The 20,969-nt window shown below is 42.8% G+C and overlaps 1 protein-coding gene across 4 annotated transcripts in view; it reads right to left on the bottom strand.

The window, feature by feature from the left end:
• Positions 1–20,969, bottom strand: part of DENND5B (DENN domain containing 5B) — a 112,045-nt gene that overhangs the window by 27,521 nt on the left and 63,555 nt on the right. For 2 of the 4 annotated variants that reach the window (XM_048934308.1, XM_048934309.1), the window contains 5 exons: positions 15,443–15,630; positions 11,042–11,578; positions 9,464–9,695; positions 8,655–8,741; positions 7,370–7,520 (listed from right to left, as the gene is read on the bottom strand). In XM_048934308.1, coding sequence (XP_048790265.1) covers positions 7,370–7,520; positions 8,655–8,741; positions 9,464–9,695; positions 11,042–11,578; positions 15,443–15,630 — 1,195 coding nt within the window. The remainder of the gene's footprint in view (positions 1–7,369; positions 7,521–8,654; positions 8,742–9,463; positions 9,696–11,041; positions 11,579–15,442; positions 15,631–20,969) is intronic. The other 2 variants (XM_048934310.1, XM_048934311.1) reach the window with 1 other exon arrangement.

The raw sequence follows: 20,969 nt of genomic DNA, 5'->3' as shown, positions 1-20,969 counted from the left end.
TACAAGTAATAGACCATCATTAAAGCATTTCCAGTTAATTCCTGCCGGCTGGGAGAGTGCACAGAGCATTCTCCAGATTATTAGTCAGAACTGTTTGAACATTTTCAGCATACAAGCGGAAAGATCATTAGCCCTTTATGAAGAAGTGATGGCTACTCATTAGGTGGGGCAATGACACGTATGGCAAGCTGCATGTCCCCGTGTCCCCAAGCACCAGGTGAGGGAAGGAAAGCTACTGGGTACTGAGTAAGGTCGGTGCACTCAGATGCTGCTCTGAATCTCTCCGGGAGATTTGGTGAAGATCTAACAGCAGATAAGCAGCATTAAGCAGCTAAATCTTTTTAAGCCTTTTCTTTACTGGGCCACACAGAATTTTCTGGAAATAATGCTTAAATATCAAAAGAACCACTGGCTCTGCCCCTCATCAGCACAGATCACATGTTAAATTACCCCTCCTCACCCTTCAGCCACTCCAAGTATTTCTGAAAGGAAGCCATCAGCACCTCCTCTAGGGCTGCTGAAATCCCATTTGAGGTATTTCAGTTATTCCCAGCAGCAGAGGTGTTGCTCCAAGCACCAGCTCAGGTGCTGTGGTGCATGCTGCCTACATGGAGCAGGGACAGAGAAAGCTCTTTCTGGCAGTCTGTCCTTATCTCCTGATGCCTGTATCCAAAGATAAACACGCTTCACCTTCAGGGACTGTGAAAAGGAGTGCTGTTTCAGAAGAGGGACGTGGGAAGATTGCATGCTGTTTAATACAGAGAAATAAAACAAAAGGCTCTTCAACATGAAGTGTCTTCAATATGAAGGCTGTAAGGTCAACAGTGAAATCAGTATTGTTTGATGCCAAATTAGACTCAACAAGCTTAGGAGCAGGTTTGCAAGGGGTGGAGGATCTGTAAAGATGGCACTTGTAAAACACACCACTTAACCTGTGATGCTTGATTTCTGTAATAAAAGGAAATACAGTCAGCATCAAAGTGTAACTGTCAGAAACCAGTCTAGCAAAACAGCAGCCTGGACATGCTGAGCTGCAGCTGTGCGTTCATCTCTCCATATCTTGCTATCCCTTACCCCCCTCATCCTAAAGGCTTTCTAAGCACATTATGTGAGAAGTGATAGTGAAGAGTGGCACCCACACCACCATCCTCTGCAAGCAACAGTCAGCTGGGAACAATCAGCTAGGGTCACCCTCAGACCTGATCAGCCACTGCCCAGAATGGATGCTGGCTGCAAACTTGAGGCAGCAGCACTGCCCAGGGAAAAGGCACAGTAAAGAGACGAGAGGTACAGGGTTTGGCACACATATTTCCCTGTAAACTTTAAGTCTGCATAGTTGTCATAAAATGGTACATTAACTGAAAGAAATTAATTGTTCATTTACTGCCTCACACAGGTTGAGCCAAGAATCAGCATGCAGAAAGAGCACCCGTTCAGTTCTAAGTTTCCACAGCACGTAATTCCTATTTCAGAAACTGTTTTTAAGCACAGGTTCTCAAAGCCATTCACAATTTGTTCTCAAAAATGAACACAAGCAGTTAGCAACTCCATTGCACCTGTCGGTGGTTTGCTCCATTAGGTTACTTAATGTATAGTAGCCACTTGTTACAGATATTCAAACTTAAAAATTGAGCTTCTACTGCTTGCCAGCTTTAAATAACATCAGTGCTGTGTGTGGTGGCTCGGTGCTGACTCATGTCTTACTCATTGAGATGCACTGCAGAGATGCTACTCCCTGCCATTTGAAAGTGCAATTGTCTGGCTTGATTTAAGAAAAATAAAAGCTTCATTAATGACTCCCAGCCTTAAAACAACAACCAACATGTAGGGAGAAAGAAAAAGCATGTACAATACAGAACACTCACTGCAAGGCACACAGATTATTTGTCATACAAAAAATAACTTAGTTAAAGCCTGAATGAATTCTACCATCATATAGATATTTAGCAAAGTTGAATGGTGATGCTGCAGGGCTGCACTCATCTGAATCACACTATTGCCTGAATCTCAGTAATGGACCTATCAGAAGAGGGGTGGCCAGCAGGGACAGGGAGGTGATCGTCGCTCTCTACTCTGCCCTTGTGGGGCTCATGTGGAGTACTGAGTTCAGGTCTGGGACCCCAATACAAGAAGACAAGGAGCTGTCATAGAGAGTCCAGAGGAAAGCCACAAAATGATCAGAGGGCTGGAGCACCTCCCCTGTGAAGGCAGGCTGAGGGAGCTGGGCTTGTTCAGCCTGGAGGGTGACCTCATTGCAGCCTTTCAGTACCTAAAGGGAGCCTACAAACAGGAGGGGAATCAACTCTTTACAAGGGTAGATAACAGCAGGACAAAGGGAAATGGTTTTAAGTTGAGGGAGGAAAGATTTAGGTTGGATGTCGGGGAAGTTCTTTACAGAGAGAGTGGTGAGGTGCTGGAACAGGCTGCCCAGAGAGGCTGTGGATGCCCCGTCCCTGGAGGTGTTCAAGGCCAGGTTGGATGGGGCCCTGGGCAGCCTGGTCTGGTATGAAATGGGGAGGTTGGTGGCTCTGCCTGCAGTGAGAAGGGTTGGAGCTTCATGATCCTTGAGGTTCCTTCCAACCCAGGCCATTCTGTGATTCTGTGGTATGTGGCTTTAACAGATAAATACTGACACAGCCATGAGTTCAGCAAAACACAGCACAGGGACAAAAACTTGGAGAAAGCAATCATATATTATGAAATCTACGTTATGGATAATATATCACATATGTAATTCCTGAGGTTAGGAGGCCAACTCCAAAGGGATTTCTGCTTGAAGACTTGTGTTGCGCCATCTTTTGAGGGTCGCTGCAGGTAACAAGGGACACAGAGGGCAGATAAAAGCACTAAGTTCACAGGATGCTAGAGAACAAAGGGAAAGAACTCAGAAGAGGGATGTGGCCAAGAAAGGGAAAATGCACAGGGCATGGATAAAGAAGTTGGAAAAAATGAGCTAAAATGAAGAGGAAGGCCAAAAAATAAAAAAGATAATTTAAGACATTCTGTAATACTGTAACAAAGAAAAAAAGAAAAAGAAAGGAAGGAAGGAAGGAAGGAAGGAAGGAAGGAAGGAAGGAAGGAAGGAAGGAAGGAAGGAAGGAAGGAAGGAAGGAAGGAAGGAAGGAAGGAAGGAAGGAAGGAAGGAAGGAAGGAAGGAAGGAAAAGGAAAAGGAAAAGGAAAAGGAAAAGGAAAAGGAAAAGGAAAAGGAAAAGGAAAAGGAAAAGGAAAAGAAAAAGAAAAAGAAAAAGAAAAAGAAAAAGAAAAAGAAAAAGAAAAAGAAAAAGAAAAAGAAAAAGAAAAAGAAAAAGAAAAAGAAAAAGAAAAAGAAAAAGAAAAAGAAAAAGAAAAGAAAAAGAAAAAGAAAAGAAAGAAAGAAAGAAAGAAAGAAAGAAAGAAAGAAAGAAAGAAAGAAAGAAAGAAAGAAAGAAAGAAAGAAAGAAAGAAAGAAAGAAAGAAAGAAAGAAAGAAAGAAAGAAAGAAAGAAAGGAAGAAAGGAAGAAAGGAAGAAAGGAAGAAAGGAAGAAAGAAAAAATAAGAAGTTCAGGAAAAAAATCATTTCAGTTGCTCTCTGTGGGCATTTGCTACAAATTGCCAGAATGCTAATATACTCCCATGTTTGACATGCAATCAGTGTTTTCCTCTGCAATATTTAATCTCATTTATCAAGCTTCTTAGTACAAATTAAGTTACAATGTAATCAATTAGATTGAAAACACAGCTTGCTTCATTGTTCTAATTCTGCACTGTAAGCATATACACCATAATTTAACAATTAGCTAATCAAAAACCATGAAGTGTTTACTCCGCTTGCCTTTTTGTCATTCAAATTCCTTTCCTGAATCGTTGCAAATGTATCAGCCAGTGGAGTACCAGCTCCAATTTTAAAAGCCTGGCAGAAAACACATGCAGGGAAGGAATAGGGGAAAACAGAAACCACAATATTGTGGTGCTGATGCTCAAAAAAGAGAAAGATAGCACTGGAAATGCTGCTCTTTTCTAGGCTAGCAGACAAATTGCCCAAATGATTGCAGCCTGTTTCCTTCCAGGATGCTTTCTAGGAAGACTTTGGCAAAAGTTGCTGCTTTAAGAGGCCACAGCATCGTGGACGGGATGTTGCTGAACCCAAAGGAAGCTGCAGATGCTGCCTGTAGATTTAGAAAGTTTTCCCATGTAGTGGGGGATGTATCAAAGGCAATGGGTGCACAATGAGTCCCCCTAAGCTGGACGTTGATACCTGATGTGAAAACCGACCGAGTTCTGTTTTCTGGTTTTTTCATTGTTTGTTTTTTTCCTTAATTGCTGTTGGCTGGGATGATGTGTGGTATCCTTTACCAGTAAATAGCTAAAGATTTCTGAGGAAAGAACTTCTGAAAATACTCATCCGATAAGCTGATTCAGCACCACCCACTGTTAAGTATAGCTGAGACAATAAAGCATAACATCTTTTTGCACCATGGAGTGCTTTCATAGCTTATTTCAGAGTTATATTATGGGGGGTTGTGGTTGGTGTGAGACCAATTGTTAGGCTTCAGTGTCGGTATGCAAAGACACTCAAAATGTCTTGCAGGGTGTTTTCACACCATTTGGAATATGGTCAGGAAGAAAAGTCTAGAAAAATATATTTATTTAAACAAATATTTGGATACAATAGTTCCCACCTTTCATGAAAGTTAAGATCTACATATTCTGCAGTTAAAGTCTTTCCATGTTCCATCAGTTCTGATAAAAAAAAGATGGTTAGAAATGGTATTTCTGGGAGCTTGTTCTTCAATTACATGGAGGGCTGCTGGGTCTTTTTATGCTAATTTTTCATTTCTTTTCAGTAAGAATGAATTTGGAGTTAGTGTCAATGAGATTTCCACTCATCTGAGCAAGACAGTTCCTAACCAGCCAGGGAAAGAGGTACCCAGCATCCCTAATGACACCAAGCAGGCACCTGCCGTCTGAATGAGCTGGCCAGAATGGTAGCTCATGCAACAGGAGCTGCCCTGCCAACCTGCAAGTGAGCAAGCAGATTAGCAAGCTAGTTAGGGCTACAGGAGCACAGGTCCACCCCCCATCCAGTCTTCTAAAGGACATCATGGCAGAAGAGGAGGCAATGACAGAAGTGGGGCAAATCACACTGCTGAGCATGGCCACAGGCTGACAGATGAAACGCCATTAGACTTCATTTTATGACAGACCTCAGTGTTTTAACTCTTCTACATGGTAATGTGACCAATATTTGTTCCCAGCTGCATTTAGGTGGAAGCGATCCAACATGACTGCCAGCCCTCTCTCTGTCCCCAAGCCCTGCTTTCCATAACCTACAAGCAAGAGCCGAACACCTCCTCTTCCAAACAAAGTTTCTGCCTGTCCGAGCAATGGGTTGTCTGGGATCACGTACAGGGCCTAGGACTAAAGGCACTAAAAATGTTTGTTCTGTGCATTATATTCCTGACTTACATGTAATACATTACACATATAACAGCACCTCTGTTACAGAGGTACCTTCAGTGCTCTGCCTGGATGCAGGAAGGGAAGAGCTAGGTAACATCATGAGCACACACGTTAACTATAACTGAAGTGCATGGGGATACAGCTGGAATGTTCTCTTCCCCCAAGCCCATACTCAAAGGCTGAGTCCTGTGTGCAAATATGACATATCCCCAAGAAGCACACACTGGGATATTCAAATTAATGGAAGACTACAGTTCAATTGATTTTGTGGTCAAAAGAATGACGCTGTATTTGCAGAGAGCAGGAAAAGGCCATCTATTTTATCCATGGGTGTAAATTCAGCAGAATTACATGTCTTAAATGAGAGAGTCCTCTCAGCTGCTCACATAAAATGCCAGGAAGCTGAAAGATATAAACAGATGGTCTTGAGATTTTCCAATTACAAAGCTTTTTGGCAATATATGACTGGAGGAACTCCAAGCATTTGTCACTTTGACATCACTTTGCAGTAAGTAATGGGATTTTGGTATTTACAAATTCTGAAACACGCTGTAATTTGAAGAGCAGAACCTGCTACCTACATCAAAATTACCACTCAAGGAGTTAAATTCCCATTTTAGAGTAGGCACAAATCTAACAGAAGCATCTCAGAAAGTGCGAGAAAGCTGTTTTTAGTTTAATGATTATTCAATGAGAAATTCACTGAGATACTGTGACAGGGCCTGAACATATAAACGACTTTGAGAAGGCTGGGAATGCTCATGCTATCGCTGATACTCTAAAACTGAAACTTAGCATACGGATAAAAGACAGACTGCTAAACACAGCATCTCCCAGAAGCTGAAGATATCTTTGATTTCTCTAAAGAACGTTACCTGTAAACTTCTTTCTTGGTTTGCAATTAGGTTACAAAGAATCCTTTAATTTTTGTGGGTGTTAACTCGAAAACTAATTGCAATTCTTTAAACATTCAGTGCTCATGGATATCTTAATTTATCATTTGCAAGTCTTTTGCATAACAGGCTATTAAAATAGGATTAGCTAGCACTGGGGGGCACAAAAGGTATATAAATAGAGCTAAGTGGGCACCTCACAGAGGAGCTTAGAGCAGCATATGCATGCTTTTCTGGAATGAGACAGCTTTCAAAATTTGAACAATCATAATTTTAGGAGCTCTTGGATTTATCTGTGCTCCATCTTGATGTATCAACAAAACTGGAAGCTAGGGCCTGAGCTTGTCATTTTGTAAGTAGTAATCACTGATGCACAAATATTCAAGTTTTGAAGTATGAGGGGAAATAATCTCCCTCCTGGGTTTTGGAGGAAGGAAAAGAAAGTAACATAAAGCACTTACTCTCCATTATATCTATATTAAAGTCATGTTCATTAGTTGCTACAGGTTCTCACTTTACATTAGTCAAATTAACTACATAATGATATGATTGATTCTACAGCTATAGGTATCCCCTACCTTCTGATCAAAGCACAGTACAGAACCTCACTGGATTCAGAAGAGTAACCCAGATGCAGAACCTCATATTCTCCATCCTCACGGAGTTATTTTTTCCAGGTTATTCCAGTCTGGAAACTGAAAGAGCTGTAAAAATCTTTGGGGCATATAATAACAGATAAAGGAAAAGAAAGGAACAGAGTGGACGCTACTTTCATTCTGCATGTCAAAATTTCTTTCATAAACTGGATTATTTATTGGGTTTCCAAATTATCCTATTCAGTGCAAAACAGAAAACTAATTACAAATTTATTATGACAATGATAGAACTAAGAATATGTATGAGAAGACATGGTGTCTACTACTAAAACAGAAAATAGTACTGAGAGACCAACCAGAGTTCAGACTGCTGTCTATTGGTGTGGATCTTTCAGAACAGAAACCCGCTTTCAAATTCAGAAAATAAGAAGCCTGCTTACTTGTTATTGGTAGGTCCCGTTGCTAAGACATCTGATTGCAACTTTGGGAAAAATCCTTGTTCATATTTCCCTTGGCCAATCTTCATATCAAGTAAATGCGGGTGGATGGCGGTGTGATCGATCTTCATCAGCCGCTGCTCAATGGACTGGGCTGCAAGTTACACCCATATGTCAACAATCATGTTATCCAGCTACTACAACAGAAGTAGTCATGCTCTTATCTCGAGTAAGTCTCTAAGAAGTTAAACACTCGTTTTAGTCCTTGAAATCTGTCGCTTACAAAAGTGTTACTGTGTTATTTGGATTTTAGTTTTCATACTGCATACCAGTGGTGCTGAGACAAACAAGTTAGCTGGTAGAGCTGGGGAATGGGATGTATTATTTGCTGACAAGGGCAGTGCAAGCTTCCTTGTAGCTTGGTGTTTGGCCACACTGCCTCTTTGTGTGGACAGCTGGGACCCGATGGGACAGGAGCAGCTCCCTGTGAGGGCTGGGCACTTCACTTGGCCAGAGGAATGCTTCCTCGGACAGACATGCTGGGGCAATACTGGAATTCAACAAAGGTCTGGCACTGAAACTACCCTTCTCCTGAGAGAGGAGGTGCCAGCACTGATGACAAGCCTTCAGAAAGCAGGACAGTTAGCAAGGCCTGAGGGGTGAGCAGGGCAAGGGAGGTGAGCAGACATTTGGACAGGCCAGAGGCTTTGACAAGGGCAGAGAGGGCTCCATGGAAACCCCTCTGAGGCCAGCAGAGTTTGGTCATGATGTGGCCTGAGGGTTTCACCTCAGCTCTCTGGCAGAATGCAAATCCAGCCCATCAGCCTCTCAACATTGTGTCAGATGAGCTTCTAACAGAGTGGGGAGAGGGGGTGAGTGGGGGAGATCAGAGCAGTGAATTAACAACTTCAGTATTCAGCTCTCTCAGCCCATCCATTAATGGGCAGAGCCATTCTTTCAGCATGTCATGACTGTGAATATAAATGCAGGATGGGGAAGCTAAATCCATTTTCCATTTGTCCAGAACAACAAAGAATTCATTTCCTATTTTATACAACTGTGACTGAGAAGAAACTGTCATAAGATTTACACACATTATCATCAGAAACTCAGGAGCTTTTCTCCTCCTAAGAAAAGTCTCTCTGCATGGTTTTCTTTTGGAGATAAGGACTGGGTAGTGAGGGACAGAGGGTTTGGGGGGTTTCAAAAACAGTGGGTTAAACAAACGAGTGCTGATGCTGGGCTCATGTGTGCCTGAGTGGTAAATATGAAATAAAGCTGGCATTACTATCAGCTTGCTGCATTTCAAGAGACAGAAAATGAGGCTCCGGTGCCACAATATCTACCAAAACTAGACGCCGAATAGACAGGCAACCTGCAAATTAGAATTGTTTTTAAAGAGAAAGGGTTAATCAGAGATAGGATTTATTTCTGTCACATTTGTAACAGGTAAGATGTTCTTAATAAATCAGAAAATGAACAAAAAAACCCAAAAGAAATGCGCTTGACTCGGTTCATTAATTTGTGCCCCAATGAACTGTAGAGTAAAATTTTTCTGCATTACTTGGAAATTAAATGCTCACACAGTACGAAACTGGAGTATAATTTGAAAAATGTGTCCTGCGAGTATAGCAGCACCCCTACTGCAGGAGCCACCAAATGTGCCATGTACAATTATGTCCCCAACACCTCCTGCTGCTCTAGTCAAACGGCCTAAGCCAAAAATTGTCCTTTTTATGGAAAGGGGGAGATGAGGTGAACGTCTCAAGTGCCAAGGCTTGGTGTGGCTGGCGCTGGTCCCACTTGTGCAGTAAAGGGAAGCCCTGCCATGGACAGACGTGAGCTGCCTGGAAGGGGATGAAGTAAGCTTCCTCCTGGGGCTTGGCTGGGATTATTAGATGCACAAGGGGGCTTGAAGGAAAGATGGGGGCTTCTGCTGTCTTTAGTGTGTAAAAGCCCACTGAAGATTTTGCCTAAGGAAATAATGACATTGAGGAGTGCTGCTCAGGTAGTTTGAGCACTCAGATGACTGAGGACCTGTATGTGCTTGTGGCTGACACTGTACTTCTGAATATTTTATTCACCATCTGAACATACCTGCTTCCTTCAGAGTGCTGCACTTCTGATAATTGGATGTCCGCAATGCAGGAGCCCTTACATTATATAGCCTTATTTTCTCAATTCGAGAGTCAAAAACTCGCAGAAAAGGGTCCTTTTCTTCCCACTGGGAGATTATCTTGTTGTCTATGAAGGTTGCAAACATCTGCGTCTCAATGAAGTGCGATAGGAATGGGAGGTAAGGCTCAGGTTGGTCCGAGAGGAAGGAAGCCTGAAATACAGAGCAGAGCATCAGTGCCACGCTCATGCCATGCCTTGACATGATGAGCTATCCTACAGTGAACTGGTGCAGCAGCCATCAGGGAGGCTTGAGCAAGGCTTCCCAACACAGAAACACCCCTCAGAGAGGATGGAATCCAGCTACAGAGGTGTCTGTCTCATGCATCACCCCTTTGGTCACTACTGTGAGGAAGAAGGAGTTTTGGGACAGCTCAAGCGATTGGAATATGGAGCTGCTGAAGGAATACCTGTGCTGCCAGCTTTTTCAAAGAAGTCTGATGGCTACTGCCTACAGGTATGAGCCATACGCAACCTGTGTGTGCCTCTGGTCTGCACATACCTGCTTGCTCACAGAGGTGCCATGTGTATGTAGAGGTGCTCAGTGCAATTCAGCTCATGTTCTTTTGTGAAATTAAATGGGAGAATTACTCTTGAAATTCCAATTAAAATTGAGCATCTGCCTAAATCTCTGAGTTTTGAAAACTCTCGCCTTAAAAGCCCATTGTATTGTACAAGTACTAGCACAGCCTGTATAAACAAACTGCTTCTGAATGCCACTCTGCTCAACACCCAAGTACAAACAACACCAAGAAAAGATACGGCAGCTTTTCTTTTTCTTTTTTAAGTGGCCAAAAGTTGACTGAAATCAATATTTAGTCTATTCCTCACCATTTATCCCTCTGACGTTCTCCTCAGAGTAGGACTTGTATCTATAAAAGCTGATAGCTAAAAGCATTATTTACTTTGAAAAATCATTCAGAAATAATAATTGTGCAAGCTCACAAAAAATTCTCATTCCTCTTGCTAACCCACAGTCTACTTATTTCCCCATTTCTGAACTCACCTATTTTTTCACTCTTATGTACACACTATAGTGGAGCCACAACAGTACTCTACTGACATAATAATACGATAACCTTCTGCAGAACTGGACTACATGTTAACCAAAAGCCCTATTGTTTAGGAAACAAGAAACATAGAAAAGTGGACTCCCTATTTGTCTTGTGTGTGTACCTCTCCAATCAACAAAGGAAAAGGAAAAAAAAAATTGCTTTTCCATTGCTGCTGTTCAGAAAACCCACAGGACAGCCCCATCAGCCAGGCAGCAGCAAGGCTGCAACCCACCAGGACAGCTCTGAGTGGCTCAGTGGACCCACACCAATTTACTTTGGCAGACAGCCCTGGTACCGTGTAATCAAAGCAAATGAATCTCTCAAAGAGGCAGACAAAGAAGGGAGGATTAAAGAGTATCTAGGCTACATATACATAATATGGCTATTGTCCCACACCTCCCAAAAGCACTTTCAGGTATCAAAATAAACACAGAGCAATTTTTACTTTGTCGAAGTTCTGCATTTGTTCCCTGTTGGTCAGCCACGACTCCAGATCGGGGGCAGCCTGGATGACGAATGCCTCGTAGTCTGCAAATAGTTGTGTGAAGCGGTTGGCAAACACCTCACGGAGCTGCACGTTCAGTTTGTAGTCCCTGAGCTCCACTTCCTCACACTGCAACTTTACATCCTTCTCTTTTTCTGTGAGGGGAGCTGTGATGGTCATCTTCTCCATCGTCACGCCTGTCCTCTTGGCGAGAGCTTGCAGGCGGGCGATGGTTTCGTTGCCTTTCAGCAGCTCATACATGTTGAGGGCATTGCCAGGGATGTTCCCATTCTTTTTGTCGTTCACCAAGTCACTAAGGACCAGGTTCTTGAGTTTGGTGGCACTGTCACTGCAGTGCAGGTTGCCCTCCGGAGGGATTCCAAACTGAAGGAGGACCTCGGAGATTTCCTGGATAAACTCCAGCTTGTTGGGAAACTGGGGGAATTCCTCTGGCAGCTCGATGAAATGGTTATCGATGTCCACGAAGCACAAGTTTGCCTGAAATATGAAGAAGGGTTTCAAAACAGACATTCAGCACTGAATTTGGTTCTCTAAGTAGCCCTGTTTCCCCAGAATGTGTCCAGACAAAAGGATAACAGCACATATTTGCAAGAGACCTAGTGTGTCTGAAATCACTAAGAGTGACTTCAGTAAGGTTGAGGACCAAGTGGATGAGAGTGATTTAATATTTGAGTAAAGCCTCCTTGGTTCATTCCCCCAGGATTCACAGATCCTAAGCTTCCTATTGCAAAACCTCCACATCCCCTCCCAGCGCAGCGAGGGGTGTAGCAGCAGTTGGGATGCGCAGCACCACTTCCCAGCTTGTATAACCACAAGCTGTGTGAATCATGGCATCCCGAGGCTGCGTTCATTTTATCCAGAGCTTCTGTAGGAACCTCTGCAGTTACTGAGGAGCAAGGATTTAACTGAGAAAGATGATGATGGAGTGACGATACACAAGAGGGTCCCATGCAAATCCTTAAATCACAGAATCACAGAATCACAGAATTGTAGGGGTTGGAAGGGACTTCCAGAGATCATCGAGTCCAACCCCCCTGCCAAAGCAGGTTCCCTACAGTATCCTTTGGGATCCTTTGGGATCACAGAATCATAGCATCGTAGAATGGCCTGAGTTGAAAAGAATCTCAAAGATCATCTAGTTTCAACCCCCCCTGCTATGTGCAGGGTCACCAACCACCAGACCAGGCTGCCCAGAGCCACATCCAGCCTGGCCTTGAATGCCTCCAGGGATGGGGCATCCACAACCTCCTTGGGCAACCTGTTCCAGTGTGTCACCACCCTCTGAGTGAAAAAGTCATGGTAAAGATCATGCCTGACTACACCCCGTTCAAGTGGGACCAAACCCTATTTCCCCACTCCCCCCATCCCTCTGCTTCTAGCTTTTAATCTTGGAAACTGCTCAGCCTGAGATATAAACAGAATGCTCTCAGACAGCTTTTCTGTGCATGGAGATGGATCTCAGCCCATAAGATTAAAGCTAAGTGGAGACATGAATTTAGCAGAGCAGATTCAAGCAGTCGGGGGGAGGGAAGCACCCTACATAAAAATTAATTACATTGCAAGAGCACCCTTAGGAATAATAGCGGGAGGAAAATCTGAAACTGATCTTCTGAACTGTGGCTTACATCCGAAATTCACTGAGTGCACCATGCTGAGTAAAATGTTAAAGCGACTCAGATTCCCAGGGAACTGATCTCTGACGGGCTTCACCCCAGCTGCAGGCACTGGCGGGGCAGCAGGAACAGGTCTGTGTTAGTGTGACTCAGCCGCTGCCCCGGCTCCTCTGGGTTCTGTAAGGCACGCTGCCTGCTCTCTGCTTCTCACAGAACCCTGCAGGATTACCTGCAGATTTTGTGAATGGAAAGGATTTGTTTTCCTCCTTTTCTAAAAAAATTTTCAATAGGGCAATATACTCCACGGCAAACACGGTTATAATGTTCTGCATATTTCAGGGACGCGTGTGACATTCATGGCACTTTGCATTAATACTTAAGGGGTATTAGGATTCATCTGGCATAAGTGTCCCCTCAGCTTAGTTTTTCATACAAAATTAGGACTGTACAAAGAACAGCATTCCTTCATACAAAACAATTTGCTTTACTTAACTGCACAGCCATTAAAGAGTTGCGGATGTGTCGCTACTGCTCCTCAGCTCAGGGACTGCCTTCTTATCTACATCAATATTTCATTTCAAAGGCTTTTTAATTTCAGCTCTGCATATCATTTACAAAATTTGAAAAATGAGACATGGATTCAGAAAACCCTTGGGGAATTGGTGTCACTTCTGTCTTCAAAAACATCTGATGATTAAAGTTAATGCAGAGAGATTAGTAACCTTAAGACAGCACGATGGCCAGTTGTTAGAATTTTTATCTCTGACATACAAATGTTTTATATTTAGACCAAGAGCTTGACAAGCCAGCCTCCGGCCTGAAGAATAAAGGAATGCTAAAGCAAACAGTGCTTCATCATGGCTTGTATGTTGAAGGATTATTTTTTAATTGTCTAGAGGAATTTGAGATTCCTTGATTTCCCCAATCAATATGTCTCCTTTTCTTCTCCCACATTTACTGGATCTATGATTTCCATAAATGCTGGACTGTTCTTTTTTACCCAATTATTAAACATTGTCACAGGGTGCTTCTTCACACCCTGCACTTACTGTTCTCTCACTGGAAATATTCAATTTGTTATTCTGGTGATACTGCAAGCCTATCACATTAAAATTTTAATTTAAGGAAAATGACAGCTTAATCTGCTAACTAAAAGCATATGACTAATAACTTAATACAGTAATTACGTAACATTAACATGGTTTTACTAAAAAGCATAGCTAGATACCAGCTTCATTTCCAAGGCTGTATGAATTTCATAAATCGGGCCACTGCATCGAAGAGGTAAGATCTGATTTGTATTGTTACATGCCACCTAAGATAAGAATCTGTCAACTCCACCCAACACCTGAAATAAACCTTAATTAAAAACCACATTACCTTTGCCCTGTGTTAATCCATCAACTTCCACACATAAGCTCACCCTCTTGCACACACTCCTTTGCTGATGCTCCCACTGCCTGCTCAGTAGGAGTGCCCACTGCAAGCTCCTGCTTCCAGGAGAGGTCTGGGTGCTGCAGTGCTGAAGATGTGAGACGTTGCAGCCATGCAAAATGTTACTCTTAGTGTTCTCACTCATTTTAAGAAGAAACCCAATTTAAAAGATACAGCTTGCTCAAGAGATGGCCCCTAAAGCAGTCACCATCTGGAAGATGGAACAGGCTAGCAATATCCCAAAGATTTTGCAATGTGGAGAATCATCAGCGGCCAAGTTAAAACAAGAAGCAGTTTTGAACATTGTGGTCAAATTCCATGTAGGAAAATCTCCATTTCACTTTACCACCAGTGACCTCAACACAGACAGTCAGAGGACAACCTCTCCTTGCCTTTTTTTTCTTCCTCTGGGGAAAGAGTGGTAGAGATCTTATTCCAAAAAGCCATTGTTGGAGTGAGCTTCTATGTGGGTCGCAGGCACAATACTATTGCAATTTTGGTTTCCTTAAGGCCAGAAAACTGCTCTGGTAGTAGACCTTGACCCAGTCTGGAATGCGTGGGTTCACATGTGGGTGGGACAAGGCGGTATAATTGCGGGTATAAAACAGGACATGTTTTTTAAAGGCTGACAGGGAAAACTTCATTGCTTCTAGCTATTGCACCTGAGAATCACTTTCATAAAGACCATCCCAAATGAAATGTTCCTTAGCTCTGGGCCAATAGGTCTGTGACACAAAGAAAGAATAACAAAACATGGTCAAGTGAGTGATGTAGGGAAAGTAGAGAAACTTGTCACAGAAAGAAATAGAAGAATTTAGAAGCCATAATTAGCTGCACCTGCTAAATTCAGAAGCACACAAGGGAACAGCATGGAGCTGTGTTAGGAATGGGGCAGCTGGGTGTTAGGAAAAGTTTCTGCACCAGAGGTTGGTGAGCATGGAACAGGCTGCCCTGTGGGCATGTGGGGGCAGTGGGCATGGCCTCAAGCTGCTGCAGTTCAAGAAACATTTGGACACTGCTGTCAGACTTAGGGCTTGATTTTGATTAGTCCCATATGGATCTGGACATGGTGGTTCTTGTGGATCTCTTCCAACTTGGGAAATTCTATGATTCTATGAAGATCTACAGAGAATTTCTCCCCTCCATTTCTCTCCTGTTGGAAACCAGAGCTTCTATGGAAACAGTCTTCACAGTACCAGAGACACTTCTTAACACAGGGCCTGGTATTTTCCAGCAGGGATTCACACAAACACCAGTTACGTACTTGAGCAGCACCCCAAGTGCAAAGACCTACCTCCTGTGGCAGCTCCAGCTTGGAGCGGTCGGTTCCCTCCTTGGATTGCAGCCCCATCAGGTAGGGAACTGGAGCGTCCAGAAAATGCAGGAGGGAGGCAGGAAGGATGGGAACATACACGTGCTGCCACTGAAATGGGAACAGCAGCGTCGTGATCCCCTCTGCAACTGTCATCAGGCGCTGGTAATCTGGGTGGGGGGAAAGAGAGAGACATTGGATTACCTTCCTGCCTTCTACTTCTGGAATCTGGTTTACAAGGACAGCAGTGACGACACAGAAACTGTATTTATATATGGTAAGATGATCTTTTGAAAATAAGACGGTACTGAAGTACTTAAAAGCCTAAAGCATTACTTAATTCATCAAAACTCATTACCCTTGGGAAGAAACTGCTGAACATAAATATTCATATCTTATCTAGATCTATTCCATCATTAAATTCATTTCTTAAAAAGATACAAAAAAATCTCTCTAAAGCGCAGGTTAATAATATTCTGATTCTATAAAAGTAGTAGATTTTACAAGGAAAAAAGAGAAGAAAGGAAGAGAACTTCAAGGAAACACTGCAGTGAGGTTTTCTCACTTGCTCTTGACAGCCTGTTTCTGCTACACTCGCTGCTATTTCCAAGGCTGAGTGCATCTTCTGAGAGGCTCACCCTGCTTACATTCTAGCAGAAGCTGATGGTCCCCAGGTATACAAAAGGACTGTTTTAAAAATAAATCCAAAGAGAAGATGAAGGGAAATTCAGTTCTTAACATATTCCATATAGCTAGCACTTTGTATTGTATTGTTTTCCCAAATTTGTATTTAGTAGTTACTGCTTTGTAGTGTCATGGTGCAAGTAAACCCACTGTGTGCTATCTTTCAAATTGAAATCTAACTAGGTCCAACTAAGCCACAAGAATATTTTATATTTCAGCTTTTGGATAAGAGCAGATTATTTTTCAAATATTCAGCTGGCAAGATGTAATTCCACTATCTACTTATTAATACAAATGAGAGAACTGAATTGAGAACATAGTGAATTAAATAAACAAACAAACAAATAAGTGAATAAATCACACATCTGTATTAAAGAGATGGCCATCCTTATGGCAAAACTCAGACTGCAAATGAGCCATCCAGAAATAGGTAAAGACACTTGGGTCCATTAAGCTGTTAAAGACTGTGAAACCAACTGATTCCTTCTGCTCTATGTTACAGTATCTTCTGCATTAACAACTCCCCCTAAATTTTTAAGAGCATAAAAGTACACCTACGTCCTTAGAAGCATTAAATAATCACAAAGAAGCAGCACGTCTCATTTATCACCACTGGCTAAAAGCAGGAACACTGCTCTGTGCTATCACAAAAAGATGGTTGTTCCTATTTTCCTACAGCCCCACTGCCTGCTGTTGTGTGGTTAGGATCCCAGCCTTGCCATTCCTGAACAACCCAGCCTGACTTCCTGGCAGCCATCAGTGTCAGCCGAAGTGCTGTTATCTGACCCTGCTCTGCTTTTAGGAGGTCGCTGGCAAGATGCACTTGAATAAATATGTAAATTAAAACAACAAATTGCATAATCCTTTCTCCTTCCTGCTAGCACCTCTCTGCGGAAAACCGGCCTCTATCTGCAGGTCAGCTGGCAGGGCAAAAACATTTTTCGTCTTGTCCTGCTAATAGCCAATCATTCAGCCTTCAAAACCATTTTCATACATACAAGTCAGTCTCAAGGTTACACCTCAAAACCACTCCCAGCTGCAGAATGGCAATTTAGGAATCTCTCCCTTTGAAATGGTATGTAATTATATACCTCTATTGGCGGTCTTGTTGTGGAGCATTTGTACTAAATTAACTTACACCTGCTGATGTCTCAGGATTGATGATATTTTGTACACATTCCATAACTGAAAGTTGTTAAAACAAAATTAATACAGAAAATAGCATGCCTTAATAGGCACAAGGTGATTTTAAGGTCTGCTCAGACCTACGTGGTCAGAAAAGACAGACTTCACAGCAGGGTTGCAAGCATTTTTTTGAATAAGGGCATTCAGCTCTGGAAATTCATGATTTTTTTATTTTTATTTTTTGATGGTACTTAAGTTTAGAAGCACAAATTTTGTTTTTTTTTTTAACAGTTTGCTATGAGGGATGTGGGTGATGACCAAATTATTAAGCTAATTGTTACCATGTAGCAGAACTTGTCAATTAAAAGCAATTAGGTATCCAGCAATTTCTACTGAAGAGAAGGAAGTTCAAGTCAGAAAACATTAGACACACTTAAGATTTCCTGCCTTTTTGACTGAGATTCTTGTAACTACAGGCATTCGAGGAAAGCTTGTGTAGGTACTGAAGGCAACCTGGAAACAGAGGGATTAACCCATTTTCCCAAACCAAAGACAGAAAAAGGGTAGCAGAAAAAAGGAAGGAGGGGAAGAATGAAAGTGGGAAAAAAAATCAGATGGTGTGCGTTTGTATCAAGGTGGGAGGGTCTCCTGATCCTATGCCACCGCCACTATCAGATGCCGATAGCAATCTCCAATGCAAGCCAGGCTTTGCCTTCTGATGGATGCATTTCCTCAGGTGTGTAAAACCAATTCCTTCTTCTTCTCTTACTTCCATGGCTGTTTTTCTCTCTCCCTTCGCCGATTATACCTGCTTCCCTCACCCTGCCCTCCTGGGACACTTTATTCAACACATGCAACACTGGCAAGTGCAGTGCTTACGAGTTCTTCACGTTCAGAGCTAAATCTCTCATTTATACAAGAGGATATCTTCCAAAAGAAACTGCTCAAGGAGGATAATCCCAGAGCAAGTGGCCCCTGTGGGTTCTATTACAACCACTGCCTCTCAGCAGCCGCTTAGCAGGATTTGGCACAGGTCTGTCTCTCACACTTAACCTTCCTCCTGTGTGAAGAAGAGGGCAGCGGAGCTGAGTTCAAAGAGCCGGATCCAATGCCTTCTTCTGGCAGCATCTAGTGGGGGCTCTCGGCCAACTCTGCATCTCACTTCCCTGAAGGGAAAAAACTGCAGTGCAGACACACTCCAGCACGGCTCAGCAGATCTGCTGCGTGTGTGCCATATTTCAGCATTGTAAAGTTGTGGAAATACTCATGGGGATCACAAGTCACAGTGTAGTGCTTCAGCTTCAAGCCCAGAAAGATTCCTAGGTAATTATGGGTCACTGTTTTGTTTGGAAATGATTTCAGAATTTGAACAAAAACTGACTATAATGTTTGTTTCTGATAGAGGGTTAGGGTTAGGTAAATACTTGGACTTGCTGATTCTTCATAATAATAAGGGCCAACATCCAAGCAGAACGATATTACAACAGACACTGTGCGTGCAGAAATATCTGTCCCAAAGAACTTACAGTTCAAACACAGGCAGTGGTTGAAAAAACAAACCAGAAGAGATTCCACTCCTTTCATTTTACAGATTGGGGAAACTCTGCAATGCTCAGCAATTCAAAAGCTCAACATAAAAATTGCTTCTCCTGCTGCATAAGAAAGTCTGACATCTAAAAATCCTTCCCATGCTGCAGCAAAGCACAACAAATACCCTTTGAGAAGGGAAAGAGACATCAGCGTTACCCTGCTCAAAACAGCTGAGTCTTCCCTTGTTCAGGTGATTCCTTCGAAACTAGTTAAAATCTTAAGTCATAATCAAACAGAAGAGAATTCCACTGGGGACTTTCTCAACTAACACTTGACCATAGAATTTTTGATACTAAAATACATGCAAGAGCATATGCACACATCCATTCAAATCAGAAACTGCATTCTTGCTGTCATCAGTACAATGGTATTTTAGCTCTGTTACATCTGTCTTCCTGACAAAACAACAACACAGCCGTTCTCCAACCACGTTACAGCAACCTGCCAGAAACAGCACAAAGCCTACAGCAGAGCTGAAGTCTCAGCCTGGATCTTCTAAATCCACTACAGTGCTTGAAAAATAGGCCATGCCTCCTCTTTTTTTCTCCTTTCACCATTCTGTTTTATATCCAATTTGCAAGTACTTGGAAGTATTTGAAAAGCTGGGCTAGCTGGATGCCACTTCCCTTGCTCTACGGCTTTTTGAACACACAAGTATAACTGCAACTTTGCAAACCCCTGTGTTTGTGTGTATCCTGGAAGACAATTAAACACATCCCCAAAGAGTGCCTTATGGAAAGGAACAAATTACAATGAAGCAACTGTTTAAAACTAAGTTTTAAAAAATAACAGTAAATAAGAGCAGAAGAGGAAAAATAATAGAATCATAGAATGGTTTGGGTTGGAAGGGACCTTGAAGATCATCCAGTTCCAACCCCCCTGCTATAGGCAGGGACACCTCCCTCTAGACCAGGTTGCTCAAAGCCCCATCCAGCCTGGCCGTGAATGCTTCTGGTGGAGGGCATCCACAACCTCTCTGGGAAACCTGTCTCACCACCCTCACTGTAAAGAATTTCTTCCTAATATCTAGTCTAAATCTACCCTCTTCCAGTTTAAAACTACCTCCCCTTGTCCTGTTGCTACCTGCTCTTATAAGAAGTCCCTCCCCAGGTTTCCCGTAGGCCCCTTCAGGTACTGGAAGACCACTATAAGGTGTCCCTGGAGCCTTCTCTTCTCCAGGCTGAAGAGCCCAGCTCTCTCAGCCTGTCCTCGTAGGGGAGGTGTTTCAGTCCTCTGATAATTTTCATGACCCTCCTCTGGACACAATCCAAGAACATGATGTCCTTCTTGTGTTGGGGGTCCCAGAATTGGGTGTAGTATTCTAGATGGGGTCTCATGAGACCACAGGAGAGAGACAGAATCACCTCCCTCAACCCGCTGGCCACAATTCTCTTGCTACAACCCAGGATACAATTGGCCTTCTGAGCTGCAAATGTGCACTGTGGGCTCATTTTGAATTTGTCATCAACCAACACTCCTAAATCCTCTTCCTTAGGACTGTTCTCATGTCATTTTCTACCCAGCCTGTATCTGTGCTTGGGATTGCCCTGACCCAGATGTAGGACCTTGCACTTGGCCTTGTTGAACTTCATGAATTTGGCATGGGCACACCTCAGGTTCCTCTTGTTAGCATCCCTTCCCTTTAGCATGTTAACTGCACTACTCAGCTTGGTGTTATCTGCAAACTTGCTGAGGGTGCACTCAATCCCACTGTCCATGTTGCCTAGAAAGATGCTAAAAAACACCGGACACAGCACTGATCCCTGAGGAACGCCTCTCATCACTGATCTCCACTTGGACACCAAGCCATTGACTGTAACTCCCTCTCTGAGTGTGACCACCCAGCCAATTCCTTATCCAGTGAGTGGTACATCCATCAAATCTATTTTTCTCCGATTTGGAAACCACGATGTCATGCAGAACAATGTCAAATCAATGAATCTTACTGAATAAGAGCTAATTCTTCAATGGGAAATGCCTGATCCAGCTTTAAAACATCCTTGTGACTAATAGCTTTTTCACATGCTACCTTTTCAGTCAAAGTATTACAAGCAATTGCTGCTCAACATCTACTTTCGTAATGAAGTATGGATTAGCTGAGTCAGGTATA

Source organism: Lagopus muta, chromosome 1 (assembly GCF_023343835.1).
Source record: "Lagopus muta isolate bLagMut1 chromosome 1, bLagMut1 primary, whole genome shotgun sequence".
Classification (NCBI taxonomy): domain Eukaryota; kingdom Metazoa; phylum Chordata; class Aves; order Galliformes; family Phasianidae; genus Lagopus; species Lagopus muta.
This window is presented reverse-complemented; position numbering and strand designations above follow the sequence as displayed.